Source organism: Callorhinus ursinus, unplaced genomic scaffold, assembly GCF_003265705.2.
Source record: "Callorhinus ursinus isolate GAN/ISIS: 27379988/994484 unplaced genomic scaffold, GSC_fseal_2.0 scaffold42, whole genome shotgun sequence".
Classification (NCBI taxonomy): domain Eukaryota; kingdom Metazoa; phylum Chordata; class Mammalia; order Carnivora; family Otariidae; genus Callorhinus; species Callorhinus ursinus.
The window spans coordinates 3266802-3284839 of NW_027397104.1; the positions used below are offsets into that span (position 1 = coordinate 3266802).

At 42.6% G+C, this 18038-nt stretch overlaps 2 protein-coding genes and 1 non-coding gene across 7 annotated transcripts in view; 1 reads left to right on the plus strand and 2 right to left on the minus strand.

The window, feature by feature from the left end:
* Window positions 1-325: 325 nt before the first annotated feature.
* CHMP5 (charged multivesicular body protein 5) lies at window positions 326-14718 on the minus strand. Its single transcript, XM_025852975.2, has 8 exons — window positions 14443-14718; window positions 13586-13690; window positions 12263-12309; window positions 9763-9856; window positions 9558-9629; window positions 5300-5408; window positions 3524-3636; window positions 326-1034 (listed from the first exon to the last, which is right to left on the minus strand). Exons 1-8 carry the CDS (start codon window positions 14509-14511, stop codon window positions 984-986), a joined length of 660 nt encoding a protein of 219 aa, XP_025708760.1. The 5' UTR covers window positions 14512-14718; the 3' UTR covers window positions 326-983.
* On the minus strand, window positions 6700-6806 carry LOC112809682 (U6 spliceosomal RNA). Its single transcript, XR_003204639.1, has one exon. It is a non-coding gene; the product is annotated as a U6 spliceosomal RNA (small nuclear RNA).
* A 474-nt stretch (window positions 14719-15192) lies between the features above and the next one.
* Window positions 15193-18038, plus strand: part of BAG1 (BAG cochaperone 1) — a 31529-nt gene continuing 28683 nt past the window's right edge. For all 5 annotated transcript variants that reach the window (XM_025852833.2, XM_073881468.1, XM_025852832.2 and 2 more), the window contains exons 1-2: window positions 15193-15389; window positions 16763-16891. In XM_025852833.2, the coding sequence (XP_025708618.1) occupies window positions 15353-15389; window positions 16763-16891 (166 nt within the window). In that variant the 5' untranslated portion in view covers window positions 15193-15352. The remainder of the gene's footprint in view (window positions 15390-16762; window positions 16892-18038) is intronic.

The following is an 18038-nucleotide window of genomic DNA, read 5'->3' on the forward strand; positions in this document are numbered from 1 at the left end:
GTAGAAGTGGATTGTGTTCAAACCTGTGTTATTTAAGGGTCAACTATACTCACTGACCATTACTTCAAGTATTCCTCGCAAAAGCCTTGTGAGGTAAGCATGATTGTACTAATAAGGAAACAGAAGTTTAACAAAGTTGAGTAGGCTGCTTAGAAGTTATTAGACAGTAGACCAGGGCCCAGGCCTGGACTGTTCTTTGTTCTTTCCTCTGATGCTAGCACTTAAATTTGATTTCTGTAGTGGAGTTTTTAGATGAATCAACATTAAAATTATATTAAGTTTTTTTCTGTACTAGAGGTTTTAGGCTGAAGTGACATTATTAAAATTATATCCTTTTGAAAAATATTTATTGAGTATAAATAAATGTCCTATACATTAAATATCAAGAAATAGTCATTATTGGTTATAAGTCAGGCTGTAATACTGAGGGAAGCACAAATCAAAATATCCACTCATGATACAGTAGTGATAATTCATTCCAGTATCCGACATAGTAATGATTTACTCACAGGACACAACAAAACCCATCAAAAAAGGCTATCACTTTAACCAACCTATAATACCACAATAGAAAATGGTTTTGAATCATAGAATGAACGGTCCCAATAATCTCATCTTTGTCTTATCAATTTGTCAGGTCAATTTCAGATTATGGAGTTATACGATCTTAGAATTTCAAGATTCCATTTCCTTGGTTTTATTTCAAATTATTATTAATAAATGAAAACAAGTCATACATAGTCACTGATACTTGTAAGTAAGTTAGTCTTTCATAGGAGAAAGGAAATAAAAATTTAGTATGAAGAAAGCATCCTCCAAACAATGAATCTCTTTACAGAAAAAAATGAAAGAGCAATATAATTAAACTTTCCTTTGAAGAAAGGAAAGAAACCTAAATCTGTTATGGTAAATTTGGAAAGATAAATATTTCCTAGTCCCACAATATGTGTTTATTTTACATGATGTACTTGAATGACGCAAGTCTATGAAGCAGGGATCTGTGGCAATCCAAATTCATCCACCAGGACTCCATCCTGTGAAAAGAAAGCAATGTTCAGTGCCACTGTTTTTCAACTGATAAAACAAATGATTACAAATATTTAGTAGTCAAAACTCATTTCCGAGTGTTTAACCAATGAACATCAAAATCCCCGAGAAGATGAGAAGCATTTTCATGAAAGGTAAAGGGGGACATGATAAACCAAGAAAAGATTGGAAAAGCTCAAAATGGGTGCTTGTTTGCAGGGTAGAAGAAAAGTGAGAGAAACAGACACTTAAGAGTAAACCTGGGGGGTGGTGCCTGGGTGGCTCAATTGGTTGAGCAGCTGCCTTTGGCTCAGGTCATGATCCCAGGGTCCCGGGATCAGGTCTTGCACTGGGCTCCCTGCTCAGCGGGAGCCTGCTTCTCCCTCTCCCTCTGTCACTCCCCCTGCTTGTGCTCTCTCTCAAATAAATAAAATCTTAAAAAAAAAAAAAAAAAAAAGTAAACCTAGGAGGGGGAAGCAGGAACTGGGAACGTCTGGGAGGAAAGGCTGAGGAGTTAGTCCCTGCCTCCAGATTCCCATTTTCACTCTGATTCCTAAAGTGAACCACTACCTATTGCAGTTTCCCAATCCTTAAAGGAAGAGTACCCTAGGACAGGCAGTACTTCCACATTGTACTTTACTACAAACTTATAGGCAGTGATACCACTATCAATTAAGAAACTATACCTCAACAGCACATTTAACTCAGGAATCTGTGACAAATAGAAGATGGAAACATAGATGCTACAGGATATTGACAAGGTGAGTTGTGGTAGGTAGCATTAATAAAAATTATTTCAGGTAGGGGTGCCTGGGTGGCTCAGTCGTTGAGCACGTCTGCCTTCAGCTCAGGTCCTGATCCCAGAGTCCTGGGAATGAGCCCCGCATCAGCTTCCCTGCTCCGCGGGAGGCCTGCTTCTCCTTCTCCCACTCCCCCTACTTGTGTTCCCTCTCTCGCTGTCTGTCAAATAAATAAAATCTTTAAAAAAAAATTATTTCAGGTATGTTCAAAAAAACCACCCTGTGCCTGGAACCTTGAAATGGTCAGAGGCGGGGGTGGTGGGGTGGGGTAGAATGGGCAGTAGAGAAAGGTAAGATTGCCCTAGACTCAAGGAGCAAGGGAGGGTACAGAAAGGGCAGGTGCACGTTCGTAGAAATTAGCTCGAAGGGACCTGAGAAACTACCTACTCCTCACCTTTCGCTCCCCCCATTTCATACGTGGAAAAAACTGATAAGGTTCAGACAGAAAACAAGAATTTCTAATTTGCTCCAAGTTGGGGTGCCTGGTTGGCTCAGCTGCATGCTGAGCATCTGACTCTTGGTTATGGCTCAGGTCATTATCTCAGGGTTGCCCAACTCTGCACTGAGGGGGAGTCAGCTCTGGGATGCTCTCTCTCTGCACCCCCACCCCGCTCTCTCTCTCTCTCTCTCTCTCAAATAAATACGTCTTTTTTTTTTGCTCCAAGTCATACAGTGAATAAAGGCAGAGCTGAGGAGACTGGCTCTCACTCAAGGATTCTGCACATTCAATGTGCACATTGGGAGATAATGCAAACACAGGATAAATGGCAATAGAAAAAAAATGACATTTACACGAGGAACTAAGATAGAGTGAACAGGATTTCATAAGTAACAAAATTTTATCTGTTTATAATAATGACAACCATGTGGCTTTGGATAGGGCTTTCAGTTCGCCATACAAGATCTAACTTGGTCTACACAACAATTATGTGAGATAATTATAATTATCTGCATGTTAAAGATACAAGGAACAGAAAAGTTCAAAACAGTTAAGTGATTTGCCAAGTCTCACAGTCAGTTAGTGGTGGGGCTGAGACTTAAACCCAGGTATCCTGATTCTTTACCTTGTTAAATGAGAATCTTTCTTTTTTTTTTTTTTAAGATTTTATTTATTTATTTGAGAGAGAATGAGAGAGAGCATGAGAGGGAAGAGGGTCAGAGGGAGAAGCAGACTCCCTACTGAGCGGGGAGCCCGACGCGGGACTCGATCCCGGGACTCCAGGATCATGACCTGAGCCGAAGGCAGTTTCTTAACCAACTGAGCCACCCAGGCGCCCTAAATGAGAATCTTTCTATATTAAGTTTTATACTTAAATTATTAATCTTTATTAAAAAAATCCACCCTACAATTAAGCAGTGTGTATGGAGGGCAGAACTTTCTTTCATGCTGCTGCCTAGCATGGTTTATGCATGTGTTAGTGATATTTTTCCAGGAAATGCTATCTAAAACGTATAAACGGAACCTACTACAAGTTCGTAATTAAATTATACAAATTGTTAATGTAGAAAAACACTCCTGGGCCTCAGTGACACAACGTACACAGCCTGTCCACAGTTTAATATTAGCAAGGGGTCCCAAAATAATGACTGAGACAATCTTTCCTTGTTCTAACTTAAGACTACCTGGTAGATTCCCAAATTGGTAATCAAGCATAAAACCTTTACCATTTTGCATAGCTAACAGAAAAAGCATTCACCTTATTCTTTGTGTCAGTGGGAACACCTTCGGGAATTGCAGGTGCAGATGCTGCTTCATCCAAGTAAGAGCTGTCTTCGTCGGCCAGAAGCTCATCACCCAGTGCGTCCAACTCTGTTATTGGAAAAGTCAACATTTCACTAAAATTTACACAAGAAAATTGGCAGCTAATGTTAAGGAAGTTAGACAAATTATTTGTTATAAGACAAAAATTTTAAAACAAAGGGAAAAGGATTATTAATTTCTATTTTCAAAATAAAAGATGACCATTATAAGAAACTTTCAAGGGAACAGATGTGGTAACATCTATGAAAAACAAAAACCAAACTAAAACTAACAAAACAACCATTCCCCACAGGTTTACAAGGCCCTAGTCTTCATGGGAAGAGTCTAGAGCTATTGCTTGGCCAATTCAAATTAGAAAATTTGAACAATAACAAATATACAAAATTTTCTCTCATTTATTGATGAACTTGAAAGAAGGCAGTGAAAGTAAGCTAGAGATTGTTATATACTGATGATCATCACATGAAATCAGGCTTTAAAAACAAGTCTACGGTAAAGTTGAGCTGGAAATGACCAAGAGAAATGACAAGGGCAGGTAGAGATTCATCAGGGGAAACTCTGGATAGGAAATAAAGAAATTAATGTTTTAAGTGTACAATATAGTGATTCAACAATTCTGTAATTACCCAGTGCTCATCACAGGTAAGTGTGCTCTTAATCCCCTTCACCTACTTCTTCCATGCCCTCCCCACCCCTCTAGCACTTTGTTCTCTAGAGTTAAGAGTCTGTTTTTTTCATCTTTTTCTTTGTTTCTTAAATTCCACATATAAGTGAAATCATCATGGTATTTGTCTTTCTCTGTCGGACTTATTTCACTTAGGATTATATCCTCTAGATCCAACCATGTTGTTGCAAATGGCAGGATTTCATTCTTTTTTATGGCTAAGTAATATTCCACTGTGTATATATACCACATCTTCTTTACCAATTCATCTATGGATGGACATCTTGGGCTGCTTCCATATCTTGGCTATTAAAAACAATGCTGCAATAGACTAGGGGTGTATGTATTTTTTCAAAATAGTGTTTTCGTTTTCTTCGGGTAAAGATTCCTCTCTCTGAGACCACTCAACAACCCCTTCCATTTTTTTCCTGCTAACCCCTACTCATCCTTCAGGACCCATGCCTGTCTCCACTCCCAAGTAGGTTACATTCCCCAGCTATGCGCTCCACAGTACCCCATACTTCTCCTTCCCAACAGTTTGTGTTCTTGCTATTAATTATTTGAAACAAGCAATTTCTTACTCCTGGCTAGAGAAGCTTCATGAATGCAGGGACCGTATCTGCTTTCTTCAATGTTAAACCCTCAGCATCTAACACAGTACCTGGCATATGGTAGATGCACACTAAGTACTTGCCAGTGATTATTTCTTGATCTGCTTTGCTGTTCTGAGGGAGAGACTCCAATAATAGGGAGAACAAAATCCAAAGAAAAATGGCAGGGAAAGGCAATAATTAGATACCAAGTACCAGGTCAGCAGAGACCTTTGCCCTGACTTTCCTCTGTAGCTTGTCCTTCCCAGAGTTGTTGGTGGAGGATGCAAATCTGACATGCCTGCCTCACAAGCTCTTTGCCCAGAGACTGTACCATAAACTAACTTTCACAGAACCCTCGCAGGGATTTTCTCTAGCATTTGGGAAAAGGTCCCAGGAAATCACCCTTTCAGACTCTAAAACTTTTTCTTTCCTAATTGCTTTTCCCACAACATACCTGCTTCCAGGTCATCTTCATCTAATTCTGGGGTACCATAACTACGGCTCAGCGCTTCTTGGATTTCATTGGCATCTTCCATCATATCTTCTAGCTGGTCTTGTAAGTCCTTACAGAAATATATATGACAGCTTTCATTAATTTCTTACTATTTTCCTCTAACCACAACCCACCCTATTCTCTCCTCTGAATCTTAGAAACAAACAATTTTTAAAAAGATAATGTACATAAAATGCCGAGTACATACCAGTTCTCAACAATTTTTTTTTAAAAGATTTTATTTATTTATTCATGAGAGACAGAAGGGGGAGGGGAGGGAGAGAGAGAGAGAGAGAGAGAGAGAGAGAGAGAAGCAGAGGGAGAAGCAGGCTCCCAAGGAGCAGGGAGCCCGATGCGGGACTCGATCCCAGGACCTCGGGATCATGACCTGAGCCGAAGGCAGATGCTTAACCATCTGAGCCACCCAGGCGCCCCAGTTCTCAACAATTGTTAGTTTCCTTCCCTTACCCCAGTCCTTGCCTAGTGATTGTTTTTAGTCAACAACTGAGCAGGTGCTCCTCTAAAGGATGGGTCTGAATAACTCCTGAATGCCCCTTCCAATCAAAAGTATAAGAGAGTCTTAGAGGGGAGGGGGGTGGAGGGATGAGTTAGCCTGGTGATGGGTATTAAAGAGGGCATGTTCTGCATGGAGCACTGGGTGTTATACGCAAACAATGAATCATGGAACACTACCTCAAAAACTAATGATGTAATGTATAGTGATTAACATAATAATAAAAATAATAAAGCCAAAAAAAAAGTATAAGAGAGCTTAATGAACTATCTAAAAATCACAAAACTGAAGATTCCCCTAACAGTAACTGTGAATGCCAATGACTCACATAATCCTCCTTCTGGTAATAAAATATAAACTCAAAAATAAAGAAGAATTAAATTGGGGGACCTGGCTGGCTCAAAGAGCATGCGACTCTTGATCTTGGGGTCATGGGTTTGAAGACCACCCTAGGTATAGAGATTACTACAAAAAATAGAAATAAACTTAAAAAAAAAAAAAGAATTAAATTGGTGACCTTGCATTTGAATTTAAGGTGCCTCTTGGAAATCCAAAGTCCTATTGCAAGAACAGATGCCCATCAGCTCTCTGTCATCACAGAAAGTTTACCTAAAACATTAAGTCCAGGAACATCTACACTATCAACATTTTCCTAGTTTATGGAGAAAAGCAGGTAATAGAGACAAGCAAATTAGTCTTTTTAAAAATTATTTATTTATTTATTTATTTATTTCTTAAAAGATTTTATTTATTTGAGAGAGAGAATGAGAGAGAGAGAGAGCATGAGAGGGGGGAGGGTCAGAGGGAGACGCAGACTCCCTGCTGAGCAGGGAGCCTGATGTGGGACAAAAATATGGAACGCTTCACGAATTTGCATGTCATCCTTGTGCAGGGGCCATGCTAATCTTCTCTGTATTGTTCCAATTTTAGTATATGTGCTGCTGAAGTGAGCACACAAATTAGTCTTCTTAAGTCAGCTAAAGACTGACTATACTGTGTAGGGAAAAAAAACAGTAGTGGAAACAACTGTTCTACTAGGCCAACCCCGGATGGAGAAACAGAAATAGAATCAGGACAGGCTTTGATATCCGAAACCAGGCTGGCGAAAATAATTGACTGAGAGCAAAAGTCATCTGTGAATGATCTACCCATGATTAACTGGAAGACTACAAGGCCAGAAATAATGTAAAACCAATCTGAGAAGTGCTACAGCATAATATAGGGCAGCTAGTATAATGGTTAGGAGCACAGACTCTGGAATCAGACATATAAAAGCTCGAATTTTGCCTTACTTAATGAGAAAGTCCCTAAGCCATAATTTTCTCATCTGTAAAATGAGATTATTAATGGCCATACCTCAGAGGGTTTTGTAAGGCTTTATTGCAATAATACATGTAAAACACTAAAGCACTTAATACTACATATCTTCCACTGTGTTAAGGATATGCAGAGAGGGGCCGCTGGGTGGCTCAGTCGGTGAAGCATCTGCTTTCGGCTCAGGTCATGATCCCGAAGTCCTGGGATCGAGCCCCGCATCGGGCTCCCTGCTCAGTGGGCAGTCTGCTTCTCCCTCTCCCTCTACAGTTCCCCCTCTGCTTATGCTCTCTCTCTCAAATAAATAAATAAAATCTTACAAAAAAAAAAGAGGATATGCAGAGTAACAATGTGCTCGTCATAGACTTAAATTTCCACAGAAAGGGAACAGACTATTGTTGATAACGCAGAAAGTCCAAATTGGGACCATTTATCCTTCAGAATATTTAGAACAATGCAAAACATTTGAGAACTCCTCCGGGCCCCCAAAGTGGAGGTTTGTTTTTCCATTTAAAGGTGAAGAAGACAACACAGAGAGTAAAATGAAAAACACTTAAAAAAAAAGAAAACACTAAGATTTTCTGTATTTTCAGTGCCCAAATACCACACTGTATGTATGTGACATTCCACTGTACAGAGAAGCACTGGCTGAAACAAAAACTAAAAGAGAGTGAAAACACAGAGTAAGCTAATCAAGTCAAGTTTCTGCTGTGCTATCATATATCAAGACAAGTCTCCCCAAATCATTTATGGATAGGATTCCTTGAAATAGACTCTATGAAAGACACACACACACACACACACACACACACACACACACACACACACAATCATCACACAAAGAATTAACAGGTTCAATATTGGATAAACAACACAAAAGTAATATAAACAAATACAAGTACTAGACCCGATGTGCAGAAACTGAAAAATAGGAAGGCTAGGAACAGAGAATATAGGCAAAATACAAAAAAAATGAGTTATAAAACAATGAAAATGTTTTATAAAGTATTTTAGGAAAACAAATGAAATTCAAAATAGCCCAACTGACAGCAGACACAGACAGACACACAGGCCAAAAGGGAGAGAAAGAAGCTCTCCACCTGCCATATGGGCAAATCTAGGAGGAGACACGAAAAGGATAATTAGATAGGGAACCAGACAGACAACTGCAGATAAAAGATGGAGAGATGTACAAAACCCCCAGAAAGACCACAATTTCTGTTTTGTTGAGATTAAATAGCTCTAATTAAAACATAAGGAACCCTATAAACAGAAAACAAAATTCAGTTTCATTATATTACCAAATAGTATTGTACAAATAAGAAAAATTTACTTGGAACATTTTCTCAGTCACTGTCCCAGAAGATGTCACTGAGCTTAACTCCCTGTGAGCAGAGACTGGTGCAGGATTAGAGAGACAGCCATGGGCAGTCCAAGGAGGGGTGCTCGAGAAAAGTTAAGATGGGAGGAATGCCCTCACTTGTACTAAAGATCCACACTCCTGGAGAATACTCTTCAGAGGCAGTAAAATGCCAGGAAGATAGTAAATAACCAACAAATACGGCTTGAATCGGGCAGGACTGCTTTAGCTCCTTTAATAGTCTCTTGTTCATTTGTTCATCATCCATCAAAAACTTTCTGAACACCAACTATGGCCAGGCATTGTTCAAGGCCTAACAGTGAATAAAATCAAGTCCTTGCCCTCAAAGAAAGAGACATTCTACTGGGGGTTGGGGGGAGGGTGGAGTGGCGTGATAAAGTCAAAAATATCACCATACCAGCAGAAAGGCCTCTTTCCTCTGACCAGTCACCGCTCACTCCCTCTGCTATTTCTGCTTGCCATCTGGGCTGTTCACCTGGCAGAGGTGAGAGGAGCCAAGTGCTTAGGGCTCACCTCCCAACTAAAGCATGATCTCAAAAGACATGTTAATTTTAAGAATCTAATAACATTATTATTAAATATATAAAGAGAATTACTAGAAAAGGGAACCAGCTCTACTGCAGGAACTGTGTCAAACACCTGACATATACATCCTCATTTAACACTCGTGACTATCCTGGGAGATGGGTCGCAACATCACTACTTTGCAATTCAGGAAACAGACTCAAAATCATTTAGTGAGTTAGAAGTAATGGGAAACTGGCAGCTTCTTTACTGAGTGTCTATTATGTGCCAGGTATTGTGTGCATAGACACACCAGCTCATTTATTTCATCCTCACCATAACCATATATGGCATTAGGATCCTTGTGTTAACAAGGAATCAAGAGTCATTTGGTATCCTTTCCCAAAGTTACGCTATTAGTTAATGGCAAGCTCAAGATTGAATCAATCTTCTGTGTTCTTTCCAAAACTAGTGTACATTCTTGCAGAAACCAGTACACATCTCACCTCAATCTGGTCGATTTTCACTTGCTTGTATGCTTTCTTCATTTCCTTTACTCCCAGTTTCATAGCATCAACCTAAAAAAAGATAAGAGAGAACACAATGTCTTAAGAAGCCATGTTGGTGAAATTGTCTTTTAAATACTATGGGAAAAGATCAAAAGAGTAAAAAAATAAAATAAAATCATGGGAAAAGGTGCTATGGAAATACCGTGGTCTTGGTGTCCTTCAATGACTGGATGGTGTAATTGGCTTGTTCCATGTTAAATGACTGTTGGGCAAGATTGTCCCGCTGCTGCTCATACCTTTTTAGAATCAATTAAGAATGGTAAATGTGAGCCAGACAGAAATCCTTAGGAAGAAAGTATCTCCAACATTAAATAGGAATTTTTTTTTAAAGATTTTATTTATTTATTTATTTGAGAGAGAGAGAATGAGAGATAGAAAGCACGAGAGGGAAGAGGGTCAGAGGGAGAAGCAGACTCCCTGCTGAGCAGGAAGCCCAATGTGGGACTCGATCCCGGGACTCCAGGATCATGACCTGAGCCGAAGGCAGTCGCTTAACCAACTGAGCCACCCAGGCGCCCCAAATAGGAATTTTCTTTAAAAAATTAAATACACAGAAAAACTGGCAAAAGCAGTATAATCCCTCTAATACAAATATCATCTGATGTACTCCTCCAGTCTTTTGTCTTTGTATCTTAGTTATGAGACTATTTTCCACTTAAGATTATAGCCTTTGCTGTTTTCTATGTTACTACATACTCTTAATATGTCTTTATGATGTTTCAAATGATTTCCTATGATAAATCCCCAAAAACAGAATTCTTGGGGCAAAGGGTAGGATGATTTTTAAGGCTCTTCATACATATAACTAAACTGGTTTTCCAGTAGACTGAACTTCTTGAGGATAGGTATTATTTTTTATTAATCTTATATCCATAATTAAGTAATTCACCTGGCCTGATGTAATACCTGGTGCTCAAAATTTTTTTTTAAAGATTTTATTTATTTATTTGACAGAGAGAGAGACAGTGAGAGAGGGAACACAAGCAGGGGGAGTGGGAGAGGGAGAGGCAGGCTTCCCGCTGAGCAGGGAGCCCAATGCGGGGCTCGATCCCAGGACCCTGAGATCATGACCTGAGCCGAAGGCAGACGCTTAGCGACTGAGCCACCCAGGTGCCCTCCAAAATGTTTTTTTAAATAAAGTTTTATATCAAAGTATAATACTACCTCAAAGACTTATGTCCCTATGGTCTTTATACAATATTTGGAAACCATCTAACTATCCAACCAGAAGAAAATTGGTCAATTGATGGTGTAGGCAAATGGTGGTAGAATTATCACCACCCCATTAAAGTTTCCAAAGAATGTATAAAAGGAAAAAAATGTATAAAAGGAGAGAAAATGCTCATGATATAATGTGAAGTGGAAAGGGACAACCTGTATTTACACAATACAATTTTTCTTCTAAAAAGCTATATGCACAGATTCCATGCATGCACAACCAGAGAAAAGAAACTAAGAAATCAGCATTCTAAAAATGGTTATTTCTGGTAGTAGGAATCTAGGTAAATGTTCTTTTCTTCTGTTCAAGTTTATGTATTTTCCTAGCGTCTATGATGAATATACATTCCTTTTGTTAAAAAAAAATTACTTAAAAACTGCAGTGCTACCTACTAATAAGGAACAGTTTTACCATGCTCTCACCATTATCATTTTTTTCCAATTTTGTCTAATTTAAAAGGAGGAAGGTGGTATCTGATACAAAGACATTTTATTTTTTAAATTTTTTAGTTATGTTAATCACCATACATCGTTTTTTTTTTTAAAGATTTTATTTATTTATTCATGAGAGACAGAGAGAGAGAGAGAGAGAGAGAGAGAGAGAGAAGCAGAGGGAGAAGCAGGCTCCCCGCTGAGCAGGGAGCCTGATGCGGGGCTCGATCCCAGGACCCTGGGATCATGACCTGAGCCGAAGGCAGACGCCCAACCATCTGAGCCACCCAGGCGCCCCGTACATCATTAGTTTTTGATGTAGTGTTCCATGACTCGTTGTTTATGTTGATAAAAAGACACTTCAAAAATAAAAATAGAGATATCAACAACATTTCTGGTTCCTTATAAGCTGCTTACATCTGACCTCTACAACCCTGCAGAAGGTCTCATCAGCTGGACAGCCCACAGGGGTAAGCACCAAAGATGCTATTTGGCTTCTGCTCAAACACTGAGACATAGTCACCTAAAATAAATTAAGGACCCTTAAATCTATTCTGGCTGGGAGGGAACAGGTATTCAGGATTCTCAATTTTACAAACAAAAAGGCATACTCTAATCAAATAAATAATGGGAGAACCTATAGATCTGGGCAGTCCAATACAGAAGCCACTAGCCACATATGGCTACTTAATTGTTAAAAATTAAACACTTTTCAAGTGCTCAAGAGCCACACGTGGCTAAGAGCTACTGTACTGAACAACATAGATATAGAACATCTTTATCATAGCAAAAAGTTCTGTTTAGATGGACAGTGCTGCAACAGATAGTGCTGAACATGCAGGGGGAGAAAAACCCAGCTCACCGGATATGTAAATGAAATTTGCAACTAAATCAAGAATGCTTATAAAATAGTATGAAAAACTGAAGAATGTAAGACCATTTCCCTTTCAGTTAAACCTGCTGGAGGAAAGGAGGTTACACTTATAACTTACATCCGCTTTTGCTTTAAAACCCTCAAGGCTTTCTGTTTGACCATATTCTAGAGAAAAAAACAGATTTTAATTAAAAGAAGTAGAAAACACACATATAGTAAAAGAAATCTCCTGTATCTCAGACTTACATATCTATTTTCTTCTTCAAAGTCATAGACAGAGTGGCTCCTGGACTCTTTTTCACCTCCTAAGCATAGTCTTTAAGCCTCAGCTCGTCTCTGTCTTTGCACCCCACATCTCAGGGTACTGAACTGCATTCTCTTTAGTGCATTGTCTCTCCATGGCCACCCACAATAGTGCCTATTTGTACATCCAGTTGCCTTAGGGAGATTCCCAACTTGGACTTCTTGCTATCCACTCAAACTCAACAGGCCCAAAATCTCACCAATATTATTAACAATGGTCCCACCAATCTCTCACTTGGTTAAGAACCTTTATATCAACCTTACATTTCCTTTTTGTCTCTTCATGCAGTCATCTCGTTACTGATTTTCAGAACTCACTTGCAAACTGATTTTCCTGTCATTTTCCTGACTGCCACCATGGTTTAGGCTTTCATCTCAAGTCTAGATGAGCTTTCCTGCCTCTGGTCATTCTTCATTCCATGCCATCCAACTAAGATGGCTGAGAAAAAGCCTCTTGTCACTGCCCTTTCCATACTGTTCCATAAATCATTATTTGTCTCCTCCAATGAAGAAGGAAAAGCAGATATTACTCACAGATGATAATATCTAACATTTATTATTTATGAATGTTTCTATGTACCAGACACAGTGCTAGGGAGGTCACATGAATTACCTCATTTAATCCTCATACTATAAAGTAGGTGTTATCCCCATTTTACAGATAGGGAAACTGAGGTTCAGTGGTGCTAAGTAACTTAGTTCAAATAGTTAATAAGTTACAGAGATGGGGAAAAAAGAAGGTAGTTCTATATCCACAGTTCATGCACTTAAATATGGTAATCTCTGTTTCTACCTAATAGAAGAGGAAAATAAGGTATTAAGTGACTTTATGACAGTCACGGCTAGTAGGTAGTGATGATGTTATTAATAGAATGCTGGTCTCTAGATGCTGTTCTGAGACTGCCACCTTCTCAGTAGAATGTATTAATTCCCCTGTACATGCTTCTGGACCAGTCGTCAGCATCTTCTCTCCACCAGACTAAACCCCAGCCTTCCTCTCATATCAAGCTGCAAATCCTCCTCCCTGAAGGATACACCCTCACATGTTTTCTCCTTACCAGACTACTACTGGGCCCTACTTCCATAGGTGCTCAAATTAGGCTGTCGCAGCATGTTCTGCAGCTGCTGCCTACCTTACCTTGGCAGGACCCTCTCTCATCTTCTTGATCTGATCCTTATACTTCACGAGCTCAGCATCCAGTCGAGAAATCTTCTTGTCAATGGATTCTGCCCTGCTGTCCACCTTGAGAAAACAGACATAGTTAGGACAATACACTTACAAGAGAAGGGGCAGGAGAGGAAAGAAGGGTGGGAAAGTGGTTCCCAACCAGGGGGAGATTACTAGTCAGAAACACTGGGAGGCTTTTATAAACTATACTCCACCCCTCAGATTCTCATATTCTAGGGCCCCTTTCAAGTGTGCTTGAGCAGAAAAGAATTTGGGAAATGGGCTGAGTTGACATTCTCCTACAATCAGAGACTAGTCAGACTGGGGGGCTCAACCAGGTGTGTGAAATGGGCTAGGGCTGTAAATCTAATGCTATTCGTTTAGATAGGGGGTGATGCCTTAATGTGAGGGGCCAGAGTTCTGAATTTCCTGTTACTTAGATCCAGGATTGGGGTACGTATATGTTGACCTAGGATATCAAGTTGAGGATCCTGATGTGGGAGAGGGATGAAGAATAAAAGAGAGGAAAAGGGTCGGGCTGGACCGAAATGGAAAGGATGTGGGCCTATGGCCGGTTGGGGCAGGAGACGGAAAGAGCGAGTAAACACGGCAGCAGGCCTCAGAAGGGGTTGGGTGCAAGTAGTGTTAGCGGGTCCCTGGTTTGTGGCGTCAGGAATGACCTGGGTAACAGGAACGAAGATGAGGTGGAGAAGGCCGAGGTGTCCGGAACCGAGAATGGAATGGAGGAGTAGGAGCCTGGAGCCGAGGTGGGCGGGGTCGGGAGTGTCAGAGTCCCTGAGTCTAGTTATGCGTGGTCAAGTGCCCACCGTGCCAATGCAGTCAGTCAGGCTGGGCGGCGGAGCCTTGGGTTTCGCTTTCCCGAAGAATCGGTTCATCTTGGGCGGCCACGAAGAAAACCCAAACACTGGAGCAGGACTAGAAACGGAAGCAGAGCCACCTCCGCCTCCTCCTTCACTTCCGGCCCCCCCGCGCAAGCGCAATGTGCCTATTGGAGTTTCCCGACCCTTTTTCCGGATTTTCAGCGCGACCTTCCGGGGAAGGAGAGCTCCGGGAGGTTGGAGGCGGCGGACCGTCAGCAGGGGCGTGGCCTCGGTGAAGGGCGTGGGGCGGGGTTCCAGTGAGTGGGGCGGGGCCTCGGTTGAGTGGGTGGGGCCGGGGCGGCTTCGGCGGAATACAGCGGGGCCAGAGCCAGGCCTGCTCTGAGGGGCGGGGCCGGGTGGGCGGGGCGGCCGGGGTGGGCCGGGGCCGGGAGGGGCGGGGAGGGGCGGGGAAGTAGCCTGGCTGGGCTGCAAAGCGCGGAGCGCAGCGCCCACCGCTGGGTGGTCAGCAAGCGCGGGTCTGGCGGAGCGCGGTGGCGCGCGGAGACCGCGAGGCGACCGGGGGCGGCTGGGTCCCCGGCGGCGCGGCCCTCGGCCGGGCCGGGAGACGCGCCAGTCGGTGCCCCAGGCCGAGCGCGGCCCGCCTCCCTCTCAGCGATCATCCGTCAGGAGTGCGGCCAGCGGGCATGCCAGATCCACCAGGGGCGCCGCCGCCGGCGCTCGCAGGCCGCGGGTAAAGAAAGTGCAGCCTCGCTCGGCCCGGAGCGAAGAGGTGGCCCGGAACGAAGAGGTGGCTCGGAGCGAAGAGGTGGCCCAGAGCGAAGAGGTGGCCCGGAGCGAAGAGGTGGCTCGGAGCGAAGAGGTGGCTCGGAGCGAAGAGGTGGTCCAGAGCGAGGAAATGGCGGCAGCCGGGCTCATCGTGACCGTCACCCACAGTGAGCTCGGACAACCGGGTGGGCTCGGACCGGGTGGGCGCGGTGAGGGGGCTACCAGAGTCCCAGCGGGGGTCTGTGGGTTTGGCCACGTGTCCTCCAAAAGCAGGTGTTATTGTGTTGGTCCTGGACGTCCGGAAGTGTAGGGTCTTGTTTGTGTTTGGGACCGGCTTTTGTTCGGATCTTGTATCAGCACACCTTTCCAGTGGCCAGTGTATTTTGACTCAGGCCATTTGTTTTATCCTCGATGTCCGTGCTTCATGTCGTCGTCCTGGTTGTATGTGTTAGTGTGTGTCTGCGTAGTTATTGTGGGTCTTTGTATCAGGATGGTATTTGGCTGTGTCGCCTATGACTGCTGTGTGTCTGGACACCTATGTGTGTGCCGAGCCTAAACTCATGTCCGTTGTTTGAGTGGGCTGTGGCTCCAAGCATACGCTCTGGGCACCCTTTGGGTCTGTCTACTGTTGGAGTTGACATCAATCTAAACAAAGTCAGTCCTCTCAAGAGCTGAGCCTATAAAGTCTCTTCAGGACTAGGGGAGACCCCAGGGCCTCAGAATCTCAAGACCAGTATTCTAGATCCTTCAGTTTTGAGTAACCTTGGGATGTCTCCTTTCTAGGCTTCTGGTTTCATCCCTGTGAAGTAGAGTTGGTAGCACCTGTCCCACTAACTTCATGTGGCTCTTGTGCAGGCTCAAGGCTTGGCATAAGCACTGGGCATGGGCTATCTCCTTACTGTCCACATACCTGTTAAAGAATTGACACTTCGGGTTCAAAAAGAAGTTTTTTGCTGTGTGAGTTTACTCACTCGTTGTCTATTTACTGAGCACCAACCATGTATGTGCCCAGGCGTGCCCAGTGGGACAGACTTGGAGGAAAAAATAATCCCTTACTCATGACAGCAAAGGAGACAAGAACATTACAGAGTACAGGGCAGTTAGGCCACAGGAAGCAGATGGCTTCTGATGAAAAGCATGGTCTTAGGAATCAGAGCTGAAGTCAAGTTCTGACTCCTCAGTTGAGTCTCCATAGGCAGGTCATAACTGGACTGAACGTAGTTTGCTCATCTGTGAAACGGGGATTAATATAGGTAGTACCTACTTCCTGGGGTTGTTCTGAGCCTCAGCAGTCCTTTATGCAGATTAAGTGCTTAAAATGCTAGCTGATATCACTAATGTTAGTTATTATTATAGAGGAAACAAAAATCCTCCAACAGGTCACCAGACAAAGCTGGGAAGATGGGGGGGACAGGCTGTTCGGAGTAAGTGACAAATGAACTGGGCCTTGAAGGCTGGGTAAATAAATATAATAAAGTGTCAGCCTGTATTAGTTTATGTGAAAGAATTTTCTTCATTGAACACTCTTCTCTCTCCCCAGGCAATGAGAAGCATGATCTTCATGTTACCCCGCAGCAGGGCTATAGTGAGCCAGTTGTCCAAGACCTGGCCCAGGTTGTTGAAGAGGCCACAGGAGTCCCACTGCCTTTTCAGAAACTTATATTTAAGGGTAGGCATTTCTCTTCCAGCTTTGAGTCCTTATGGCTAAAGAGACTGTTTAAAACTACTTAACCTTACCTAATGATAACTCTTAGTTTTTGAACTGGGATAATTTTTATTTGCTTGTTTATTCATCCATTCCTTCAGTACATTTTATTGAGAACCTACTACGTACAGAACACTTTTTTTTTGAAGATTTTATTTATTTATTTGACAGAGAGAGACACAGCAAGAGAGGGAACACAAGCATGGTGAGTGGGAGAGGGAGAAGCAGGCTTCCCGCCAAGCAGGGAGCCCAATGCGGGGCTCGATCCCAGCACCCTGGGATCATGACCCAAGCCGAAGGCAGACGCTTAATGACTGAGCCACCCAGGCGCCCCTATAGGACACTTTCAAACACTTGGACAGGTATTAGAGTCCAAGTCCCGTGAGGATGGCAGCAGTCTTACCATTTGTGGTGAAAACACATGGGTAGTCTTCCCTGGCAAAGTTAGTTTAGATCCTCTTCCCATCATATGTACAGATCGCACTCCCTAACACTTCTGCATAACTTGTATTGAAATTACTATTAAATAATTGTTTTCATAGTTGCTGAACTTCTGATTTCTCTGTTAGAATAACTAACTCTTTGAGGGAAGATACTGCTGTGTCTAATGCTCAGCATAGTGCTGACACAGAGATGTTGAACAAACTTACCAGGGGCCTGGTTGTGGCAAGCCCAGTGGATGATGCTGATTTCTGCTAGGACCCACCGCCTTTCTATCCCCATTCTTTCTTCCCATTCCCATGGGAACTCATTATCGTGGTATCTGATGGGGCCAAATTTATCCCATTTGATGCCAGTCATAAAGGATTTAGTGAAGGGGGGGCGCCTGGGTGGCTCAGTCGGTTAAGCGTCTGCCTTCGGCTCACATCATGGCCCCAGGGTGCTGGGATTGAGCCCTGTGTCTGGGCTCCCTGCTCAGTGGGGAGCCTGCTTCTCCCTCTCCCTCTGCCCCTCTTTCTCTATCCCTCTGCCCCTCATGCTCTATCCCTCTCAAATAAATAAAATCTTAAAAAAAAAAAGAATTTAGTGATGGGAAGCATTTTTTATTTATACGTCATAGAGCAACTCCTTGTGTTTTCTTTTTAAAACTATTTTATTATGGGGGCGCCTG